The sequence below is a fragment of the Petaurus breviceps genome, unplaced genomic scaffold, assembly GCF_028583685.1.
Source record: "Petaurus breviceps papuanus isolate PSGF00001 unplaced genomic scaffold, PetGlider_PUasm1.0 98, whole genome shotgun sequence".
Taxonomy (NCBI): Eukaryota; Metazoa; Chordata; class Mammalia; order Diprotodontia; family Petauridae; genus Petaurus; species Petaurus breviceps.
The window spans coordinates 6399182-6411065 of NW_027187460.1; the positions used below are offsets into that span (position 1 = coordinate 6399182).

Here is an 11884-nt window from a genome sequence, read left to right on the forward strand (position 1 = left end):
GGGGACTCTCAACAACGGCTTCCCAGAATTCAGATCAAATCACAGAACACTTCTCAAAGTGAGTCCCAAAACAAAGCTACACATCAGGGCTTATATAGCCTTCTCCTGGCTCAGAGAATGTAACAACCTTATTGACTCACTGGCCAATCAAGAAGTATCTACTGAAAAACAAGCCTCCCTCCCCAGGCTTCAGGTGCATTTTAGCCTAGGGGCAGGGAAGATCTTCCAAATTTGCATTCCCATTACAACAGGTGAGAGATGAATCACACTACTGTTCATGCATGGTACCTAATTTTTTTTTTAGTATTAATAGAATGAAAGTATTATATTAGAATAATTTATATGTGTTATCTCATACTAATTGTGAGCTCTCCATGCTTAGGAAAGCCATCTTATTCAATTTTTCACCTCTGATGCCTAGCACAGTGCTTCATGCTTAATGGGTGCTTAATAAAGATTTTTGGAAGATGTAATAAGTGAAAGCACAATTTTAGATTGGAAATGAAATGGTGAATTTCTAATTAGGTTCCCCAGATAATCCATCTTGTGAATAAAATTACTTGTCTTAAGTGATCTTTGAAACACTGCCTTCTTGTAAGCATCTGGGCCTTGGACTCATACTTTGTGACTTTGCAGCCTCTTGAAAAATTAGAACAAAGAAGTGGTGATTAATATTCCTTAAAAGAACAGCAGGTTGGAAATGAGTTGTGGGATTAGATATTCCTTCAAAACTTCATGAAATTCTTGCCCTGATATTTCATCTGAGATCATCTTATGATCTCCATGTTTTCATGTAGTGAGTGTCCATAAGGACCTAACAACCTAACTTTTCAGATATACACACTTAATAGGGGAAGCAATGCCACATGGGAAAGAGCATTGACTTTGAGTCTTGAGAGACCTATGTTCTAATTCTAGTTTGCCACTAATAAGCTGTGTGGGCTTGATTCTTAGTTTCTTCTTCTGTCAAATGCTGCCAGAAGAAATTATCTAGTCTTGCTGCCTCTACTTTCTTGAGACTAATTCACTTCTCAAACCCTTCATTAAAACCCTTCTTAAGCTACTATTTGATTACAACCTCTCATTCTCGTGGAGTAGGAGGTGCATAACTTTCATCCCTACTATGCAGGAGGAGGCTGATGGATCTCTTGTTTTGAGCTGTAGTGGGCTGAGCCATTTAGGTGTCCACAATAAGTCTGGTACCAGTCCCTGGGAGTAGGAGGACCACCAGACCATCTGAGGAGGGGTGAATTTGCTCCATTTGGAAACAAAACAGGTCAAAATTTATTTTCTCTCTCTTTCATCTTGTTCCTCTGACCTCCATTACCTTCCAAAAGAAAAAATAAAGCCCTCGTAACAAATAGGCATAGTCAAACAGAACAAATTTGCATATTGGCCAAGTTAAAAAATATGTTGAAATTTGCACCTTGAGTCCATCACTTCTCTTTCAGGAGGTTTGTACATGCTTCATGATGGGGTCTTTGGAATCATGGTTAGTCATTATGTTGATCAGAGTTCCTAAGTTTTTCAGAGTTTGTTTTTAAAGGATTATTAATCTACAAATTATTTTCCTAGCTTTGCTCACTTCACTCTGCATCTTTTCATAGTGGGCTTCCCAGGTTTCTCTGAAATTATCTCTTTCATAATTTCTTGCAGTACAATACTGTTACAATATATTAATAGCTCATAATTTGTTCAACCATTCCCCAGTTAATGGACACCCTCTTAGTTTTTGGTTCTTTGCCACCACTAAAAGCCACTGTTATAAATATTTTTGTGAATATAGATCATTTTCCTTTTTCTTTGATCCCTTTGGGAAGTATAGAGGCCACGTAGTGCTATTCCTAGGACATAGGGTATGTGCAGTTAAGGAACTTTTGAGTTCTAGCTCTAAATTGTTTTCTAGAATGGCTATACTAATTCTTAGCTCTACCAGTTCTGCACTGATCTGTCTGTTTTTCTGAAGCTCCTCCAGTATCTGTCATCTTCCCTTCCCTTCCCTCCCCTCCCCTCCCCTCTCCCTTATCCCACCCTGCCCCTGCTTTGCCACTCTAATGTGGGGTGTTTTTATTTTGCATTTCTTTAATTAGTGATTTGGAGCGTTTTTTCTTATGGCTACAGATAACTTGGATTTTTTTCTCCTGAGAACTGCTTTCATGTACTTTGACCATTTAGCAATTGGGAAGTGTTTGAATCAGTTTCTTATGTCTGGGGTAAAAGATGTTTATTAGATAAACTTGTTGCAAAGATTCCTTCCCTTCCCCCCATTTACTTGATTCTCTTCTAATTTTAGATGTATAGGTTTTATTTATTCAAAACCTTTTAAATTTTATATAATCAAAATTATCTATTTTATCTTCTGTGATCCTCTCTATCCCTTGTTTGGTTATGAATTCATTTCCTATTCATAGATATAAAAGGTAATTTCTCCTTACTCTTCTAATTTGTATATGATGTCATCTAGGTCATGTATTTACTTAGAACTTTTCTTGGTAAAATGTGTGAGATGTTTGTCTATACCTGGTTTCTTCCAGATGGCATTCCATTTTTCTCAGCAGTTTTTGTTAAATCATGAATTCTTGCCTTAGTAGTTTGAATCTTTGGGTTTATTGAACACTAGGCTACTATTTTTTTTGCTTCAGTTTGTTTTAAACCTAAACTTCCACTGATCATTCTCTCTATTTTTAGGCAATACTAAATTATTTTAATGATTACTGCTTTGTTGTATAATTTAAAAAAAATCCTCTAAAATATTATTTATTTATTTTTAGTTTTCAACATTCATTTCCACAAGATTTTGAGTTACAAATTTTATCCCCATCTTTCTCCTCCCCCACCCCAATTTAGTGAGCCTACTGAATACCCCTTCCCCCAATCTGTTCTCTCTTATATCCTCCTCCACCTCCCACCCCCAACTTTCTAGTAGGGCAAGATGAATTTCTATACCCCAGTGCCTGTATATCTTATTTCCCAGTTGCATGTAAAAAAACCAATTTTTTTAAACATTTGTTTTTAAAACTTTGATTTCCAGATTCTTTCCCTTCTTTTCTCCTCACCCACCTCCACTGGGAAGACAAGCAATTCAATATAGGTTGTACATATGTATTTACAACTATATTTCCCTCCATTCTATCCCGTCCCCCACTTATTCTATTTTCTACTTTGACATTGCCCCTTTTCAAAAATGTTTGCTTCTAACTACCCTCTCCCCCAATCTGCCCTCCCTTCTATCATTCCCTCTCTTATCCCCTTCCCTCCTACTTTTCTGTAGGGTGAGATACCCAAAGGAGTCTGTATGTTATTCCCTCCTTAAGTTAAATTCAGTGAGAGTAAGGTTGCGGCTGCTGCTGTGAGTAGCTTTCAAGGTTCTGATTACACAGTATGGTGAACTTTCTATTTATTCAGTAACAAGGCAAAACATTCACAGAAATTAAAATACAGCATTTACAATGTTATGGCTTAACAACTTATCACTAAAGTGGTGACATGACATAGTTTTCACCAAAGTGGTCAGATAGTTTTAAACAAAGTACATTCATTTAGTAACTCTATCATTCTTAGGGAGGCAAGCCTAAAATACATAAAATACAGAGATCAAAAGTTTTCCACCCCTAGGGCACATTGTCTTAATCTCTTCAATCAAAAAGTCTTCTTTCTTCTTAATTGGAGATTAGTTTCCAATCATCCTTAATTAGTAAGTTCTTAACTCAATCATCTAAATGTAAAGGTCAAAGTTCTCCACCTATAGTAAATCATGCTCTTCTCTGTTTGCATTCAAATTGTTTCTTCCTGGCTGCTTGTAATATTTTTTCCTTGATCTGGGAATTCCAGAACCTGTCTATAATATTTCTAGGAGTTTTCTTTTTGGGATCTTTTTCAGGAGGTGATCAGTGGATTCTTTCAATCTCTATTTTTTGCCCTCTGGTTCTAAAACATCAGGGCAATTTTCCTTGAGAATTTCTTGAAGGATGATTTCTAGGTTCTTTTTTTGATCATGTCTTTCAGGTAGTCCAATAATTATTTATTTAATCAAATGTTTTATTAACTTCTAGTTTACATCATTCATTTCAGCAAGATTCTGAGTTACAAATTTTCTCCCCTTTTTCTCCCTACCCACCACCCCAAAATAACCATCCCACTGGATATCGCCTCCTCCAATCTGCTCTCTCCCATATCTTCTCCCATCCCCCTTCCAGCTTTCCAGTAGGGCACAGTGGATGCCCCAGTGCCTGTATATCCTATTTCCCAGTTACATGTAAAATAATATTGATAATAGTATATATATATATATATATGTTATATGTTTTAAACATTTGATTTTAAAACCTTGAATTCCAGATTCATCCCCTTCTTCCCTTGTCACCCACCCTTACTGGGAAGATAAGCAATTCAATATAGGTTGTACATGTGTAGCTATGCAAAACATTTCCATAGTGGATATATTGTAAAAGATTGAATATATTTCCCTTCCTCCTATCCCACCTCCCACTTGTTCTATTCTCTACTTTGATCCTGTCCCTTTTCAAAAGTGGGTGCTTCCAACTTCCCTCCCCCCCAAGCCTGCCCTCCCTTCCATCATCCCCCTTCTCATCCCCTTTCCCCCTACTCTCCTGTAGGGTGAGATACCCTGTTTAGTGTGTATATCATTCCCTCCCTAAGCTAAATTCAATGAGAATAAGGTTGACCCATGCTCTTTTGCCTTCCTATTCTTCCCCTCCATTGTAACCACTTTCCCTTGACTCTTCTATATGACACAGTTTACCCCATTCTGTCTCTCCCCATCTCCTCTCATTATATTCCTCTCTCACCTCTTAATTTCACCTTTTAATTATCATCCCTTCCCATTAAATTGGTCCTGTGCTCTCTATCTATGTATACCTGTACACATATATATACACATTCACATATGTATTCATATGCCCATATACCCTCCTATATAGACATATTTATGTATGTGTATGTGTGTATATATATGTATATATATACATATTTATATATTTCTATGCCCTTCAATTATTTTCATACTGAGAAAAGTTTCATAAGTTGCAATTATCATTTTTCCATGTAGGAATGTAAATAGTTCAACTTTCATAAGTTCCTTATGATTTCTTTTCCCTGTTTACCTTCTCATACTTCTCTTGCTTCTTGTATCTGAATGTCAAATTTTCTATTCAACTCTGGTTTTTTCATCAAGAATGCTTGAAAGTCCTCCATTCCACTGAATGACCATATTTTCCTCTGAAACACGATGCTCAGTTTTTCTGGGTAGGTGATTCTTGGTTTTAATCCCAGCTCCTTTGACCCCTGGAATATCATATTCCAAGCCCTTCGATCCCTCTGTAGAAGCTTCCATATCCTGTGTTATCCTGATTCTGTTTCCACAACATTCAAATTTTTCTTCCTGTCTGCTTGTAATATTTTCTGCTTCATCTGGGAATTCTGGAACCTGGCTATAATATTCCTAGGAGTTTTCTTTTTGGGATCTTTTTCAGGAGGTGATCAGTGGATTCTTTCAGCCTCTATTTTGCCCTCTGGTTCTAAAACATCAGGGCAGTTTTCCTTGATAATTTCTTGAAGGATGATTTCTAGGTTCTTTTTTTGATCATGGCTTTCAGGTAGTCCAATACTGGGTTTTGATCATAATACAGCAAAGTTCTATTGGTTTCTGAGTTTATTTGATATACTGTAACTTTGTTAAATTTGTTTCAAACTTATTTTTTTTTGTTGACTCTATTGGGCTCTCTAAGTAGGCAGTCAGTCTGTGCCAGGCACTGTGCTAAGCACTGAGGATACAGAGGAACACAAAAAGTAGGCTCTGCTTTCAGGGAACTTACATTCTAACAGGAGAGACAGCATGTAAAAAACCATGTGCAGAAAGCTATATACTGCATAGGTTAAATTAGAAATAAGCAAAAAAGGGAAGGCACTAGAATTGAGGGGGGTTAGGAAACATTTCCTATATAGAAGGTGGTATTTTTTTCTGAGACTTAAAAGAAACTAGGGAAGCCACAAGTCAGAGATGAGGTTTGGGGGATGACTAGTGAAAATAGCCAGTTGGGAGATGGAGTGTCTTTGAGGATCAACAAGGGGTCTATGAGTATGTGGTGGGGGAGAAGTGTGAGGTATAAGAAGATTGGAAAAGTAGGTGGGATGCAGGTTACAAAGCATTTTGAACACCAAATAGAGAATTTTAAATTTGATCCTGGAGGTAATAGGAAATCACTGAGTTTGAGTAGGGGAGGTTACATGATCAGACCTATGTTTTAAGATCAGTTAGGAGGATAGCATGGAGTGGGGACCAACAAGTAGGCTGTTGCAATAGTGTAGGCATGAGGTGATGAGGGCTTGCCCCAGGGTTACATGGCAGTGTCAAAGGAGATAAGGGGTGTATGTGAGACATATTCTGAAGGCAAAATGGACATCACTCTGTAGATTGCAAGTATGGTGACTGAGCAGATGGTGACAGTCTCCAGTCATAGTCAAAGATAATGAATTCAGTTTTGGCTCTCTAGTTCAAGATGTCTGATAGGCAGTTGGAGAGGCATAACTGGAACTTAGAGAACTTTAGGGCTAAATATGAAGATTTGAGAACCATCATCATAGAGATGATTATTGAATCCATATGAATTGATAATTGTCTTAAGTCTTAATAACTCCTTTCCACTCCTACAGTCATTACCTTCATTGAGACCCTTATTTCTTACCTGTTTTACATTTGTAGCCCCTTAACTTCTCCATGACCCCAGTCTTTTTTTCCAAATTTTCCTATTTTCCCATATACTGCTCTGTTTATGGTCTTCTGAAAGCATAGGTTTGATCATAAACACTCCCCTGCTTCAGAATCATCCATGGTTCTCTACTGCTTGTTGAATAAAAAAACATTGATTATAAGGTCTTTTCTCATATAGTTCTTGTCTACCTTTCTAGCCTTAATTCTCCCTAGCATCCACTTTGTATCCTGGACAACCTTTATTCCTGGGATTTCTTATTTTTTGAGTCCCTATAGTCATGAAGTTGTATGTTGTTTTAGCCTATTCCTGTGACTTAACTGTTGTATAGAATTCCTAGTGAGAAGGCTCTCTCCGTAAATACAAATGGGCAGCATTTTTGTACCTTTTTTTTTTTTTTTAAAGTTTTGGACAATAACCTGAGGTTAAGTAGTTTGCTCTGGATCACACCAAGGTCCTGTCCCATTATACCATACTGTCTCTTCAGTCTAGCTTAGAAAGGTTAGCTTTCTATTCACTGTACCATGGAAGGAAGTAAAAGTTACCATCACATGAAGATATTCAGTAAAGAACTGACCACTTATTAAATTAGTATTTGTTTAAACAAAGTGCTTTTGTCCTTACCCCTTCTTCGTAAGTCAGTTTCTCTTGCTGATTATTAAAAGGTGCTTCAAAAGAGAGGCCCTTAAAAAATTGTTGAAGCCCCCAAATATTTTTGCAGCCATAGGCTTTTTTATTATTAGGTTTTACATTTACATTAGGTTTTTATTATTAGGTTATACAAGTCAGACATGGTCTGAAGGATGTTTTTATTGTGTTATCACATAATTTTGTAATAAAATTATAATCCCCAAACCAAACAGCCCTTGATGCATTTTTAAGATAAGAATTAAAGTTTATTTTAAGAATTAGAAGATAAAATTATCTGTGTTTTGTTAGATATAGGCTAAATAAACTTATTTTAATATTAGATTTATTTCTAAGACATACTCATTCACCATTTATAGTGAAATGTATCCTCTTTTCAGTGGATTCAGTTTGTGTTTTTTTTCCCTATATTAATTATGCTTGGATAATGAAGACTTTCTGTGTTTCCTCCCTAATCCTGACCTTTCTTTGTCTTTATGCCTTTACCCATTTGTGTCTTCCTTTTTCTACCTATCCTTTTTTCTTCCTTCAAGGTCCAACTCAGGCTACCTTATCCATGAATTTTTTCCTGATAACCATTCCTGCAAGTGACCTTACTCAATCTTAGTCCCTTTCTTTATGTCTCCTAGAACTTCTGAAAGTCTTCTTCATACCCTTCATATTCTAATATGCATTTGTATTTATTTGTACATGTACTGTTTTCTTTTACTAGGATAATAGCAGCATAGGATTTTAGAATGAAGTGGGATAACATGATAACTTTATTTGAGTATTTTGAGGCACTGTTACATGTAAGAGTAAAATTAGTTCCTCATTACTTTATATTCCCTATCATGCTGGATAGTGACTTGTTCAGAGGTGTTATAGAAAATATTCCTGTTCAGTTATGAGGTGGTCTAAAGACCTCCTTTCAGTCTCCTTCTGCAGGTCTAATACCATATTTTTTTTTTACTGTATGTGACTAAACATTATTCCTTTGGAATTAATTTCTTGTAATGTTTTGTTATCATATTTTCTAAGAATTAATGAATGGTATTTATGATATCCCTTGTAACTTACAATAGTTATCTTTCAGAATATATAACTTATAAGCATACGAAGGAATATAGACCTTATTAGCAGCAAAGAAAGACCAAAGTTTAGGAGGTAGGTGTTAGAAAAGTTTTTTAGAATTGAACATGGGGCCAAAATTAGTGTTATATTTCTATTCATTACTAATGTATTAATACACGTAACAAGCATCCTATTTTTTGTGATATTTTATATGTCTTTGTCCTTAAAGGAAAATAAACATTTTATGTGTGTTCTCTGCATTATTTATGGAGAACTTGTACAGATTTTGTTTGTTTCTATATTTTAGCTTTCAGAAGAAGAGAAAATCCAGCGTTATAGCATTCTTTCTGAGCTCTATGAGCTAATTGGCTTCCATCGCAAATCTGCTTTCTTCAAGCGGGTAGCAGCAATGCAGTGTGTGGCCCCTAGTATTGCTGAGCCTGGATGGAGGGCTTGCTATAAACTGCTCTTGGAGACTCTTCCTGGCTATAGTTTGTCATTGGATCCTAAGGACTTCAACAAAGGTGAGTTCCAATTCTATTGGAGTAAAAGATATTTATTAATTCAGTAATTACCAAGAATATGGCCTCATTTTTTATTTATATCCAGCTTATATGAAACAAGAGTGCAAAGTATGATTGCTGTTTTTTTTTTTTATTCTGTGTAGAAGTTAGGCAGGAAACAAAGTAGCAAGCATTTATTAAGTACGTACTGTGTGCTAGGCCCTCTGCTAAGTTCTAGGGATACGGAGAAAGGCAAAAAATAGTGCCAGCTTTTAAGGAGCTCACAGTTGAATAGGGGCAACTATAACACACAAGAGATATGCAGGGTAAAGTGAAGCAGTCACAGAGGAAAAGTGCTAACAGTGAGAAGACATCGTGTGTGTGTGTGTGTGTGTGTGTGTGTGTGTGTGTGTGTATCTATCTTTTTCCTTGCAAAGAGATACAGCTTTAAGAGAACAACCTTTTGGGAACAGCCTATATTATTATCTCTACCTACCTAAGTATACATATGGAGTATGGTAAAGATCCTAGTAAAGTTTTTTTTTTTGAGGGGGGAAGGCAAGGCAAGTGGGGTTAAATGAGTTGCCCAGGGTCATACAGCTAGTTAAGGGTCAAGTGTCTGAGGCCAGATTTGAGCTCAGGTCCTCACTGCGCAAGGGAGAATTTTTATCTTGGGGGAAGAAAAATTGCAGGTTGACGTGAAGAGGAGTAAGCATGACCCAAGTTCAAATCCCACCTCAGATTCTTACTAGCTTTGTGACACCAGCCACTTAAGCTTTCTCTGCTTCAATTTGCTCATCTGTAAAATGTGGATAGTAATATCACCTACCTTATAGGGTTGTGAGGATCGAATGAGGTACTATACTGTAAAACACTTTGCAAACCTTAAAGCCCTATAAAACTGTTAGCTATTATTATTATTAAAAGAGGCAAAGGAATCAGATCCCCACCGTGTTCTCTCCAGTTATATATAGATTGATGATAATAATTATGACCTCTTTTGTTCATCTCAGTTTTCTTGTGTAGATGTTAGGCAGGAATTATGGTTCCATTTTTCAAAGTGAGAAAATACTTCCAGAGGGGTGATTAAAGAAACCCAAATCATCAGATTTAAAGTGCAGTTAAAATTTTTGACATTCTTATTTATGTTGCCTTGCACATGTTAGGTATTAAGTAAATGTTTAATAATATTTATAGTCATATGCACATTTGTATTTTCTAAAGTCAAAGCATGGTATAATGCTTTGCTTAAGTATAGTAGGCTCTTCATAAACGTTTGCCGAATTGAATTGTGCCTTTTCATAAAATAAATATGTGGGAACTGAAAGGGATCTTAGGACTAGTTCCAAGTTGAAACCAAAGTTTTTGTACTATGGTTTTCATTGTGCCTTTGGCCCTGCATTAATGTGGAGCAGTATTTTACATTTTCAACCTCTGCTCAGAGTTTGGCCCCAAAAAGCTAGGAAATATTTTTTCTCTCTTATGGCAGGAAAAAGCTTAGACTGAAATGTAAAAATGACTGATCATTTTGGCATGGAAGTTAGTTATTTAGCATCACATAGATGGAAAAGCCAGGTTATGTGATTTATTTCATTTAAACTAGATGCTATTGGAGTTGTAGGGATACAGCATAATAATAACACCCCTAATAATAGCTCTTATTTAGGCAGTGTTGGATGGTTTATAAAATGCTTTTGTTGCAGCAACCCAGTAAGGCTGTTAGAATGACTATTAGTCTTTCTATTTTACTGATGAGAAAATAGGGTTACAGAGCAGTGAGATGGCCAGCCCTTCATCAGGGGGACAGGAGTTAGTACTTGAACCCAGATTTTGCTCCAAGTCCAGTTTTCTTTTCCCATCACATCATACTTTCTCTGCTGCCTGAACTGTTTACATTTTTGTGGATGAAGTGGCTTATTTTCTTCTGGCCCTCATTACCTTCATTCTTTAAAACTTTTCTTGCCTATTCATAGCTTCTCAGCTCATTATGATCACATGTTTATTGAGCATCTTCTCCTTAGGCTGAGCCCTGGAGCTAGAGAGGTATTTACGTGGTCTCTGTCCTTGAAGAAGCTGGCATTGCATCTTATCATGGAGATAATTGCAGACAAAATTTCTTTGGTGATTATGAAGAATAAAATGGCGTTCGCGATTTCTTAATTATTTGGTGTAATAGGATTATATCTTAATTTGGCTTAGAGTGGACACTTGGAAAGGTGATGATGCCTATAGCCAAATCTTTATAATTTATTTGAATCCCTTTTCAAACTCTTTGACATTTTAAATTTAGTACTAGTGGAGTGGTCATTTTTCATCTGGTTCTCTGGGAGGATATTGCTATTATAAAAGGTGGAGAAATGTTAAAATGTGACATCCTTTTGAAGGGCAGGAGAAATTATTTTGCACCAGATTGATCGTCTCTTCCTGTTTCACTAAGTAAACATCATGTAATGTTCTCAGAAGAATGCTTAATAGTCTCTAACATGTAATAAAATAAAATGTTTATTGTATAGATTTTAATTTAAAAATATTTAGGAGGGGAAAATAAGAAATATTACTCTTAGTAACTTTACTTTTACCTTTGGTAACAGCAGTTACACACATTTCTCCCACCAAGTAGTTTGCTTTGTATTGCTTGAGCTTTGGGAGGGATGAAATATGTCAAAGAGCTACATAAATAAATGGTATTTAAATACAATATAACTCACTGTAGTTTCCATTTAGACAGTGGACACTGGCAGCTACTTGATGATGAAGGACCTTTATTTGAATGACCTATAGTACTTCAGAAGTAGCTGTAGTCATCATTAAGGTTTTTGGCTGATTTTTCAAGTGCTGTTTTTGATGAAGACTTTCATACTTGAATAAGAAATGTTGAATTCTGAAATACAAAGCCACAAAGGTTTGATTTGAGACTAAGTACAGTGGCCTTCAAAAAATCCAGGAACCAAA

General features: G+C 36.2%; 1 protein-coding gene across 3 annotated transcripts in view; it reads left to right on the forward strand.

The window, feature by feature from the left end:
• The window catches only part of TRAPPC9 (trafficking protein particle complex subunit 9), a 1063197-nt gene that overhangs the window by 102163 nt on the left and 949150 nt on the right, over positions 1-11884 (forward strand). For all 3 annotated transcript variants that reach the window (XM_069081231.1, XM_069081230.1, XM_069081232.1), the window contains one exon: positions 8737-8953. In XM_069081231.1, coding sequence (XP_068937332.1) covers positions 8737-8953 — 217 coding nt within the window. The remainder of the gene's footprint in view (positions 1-8736; positions 8954-11884) is intronic.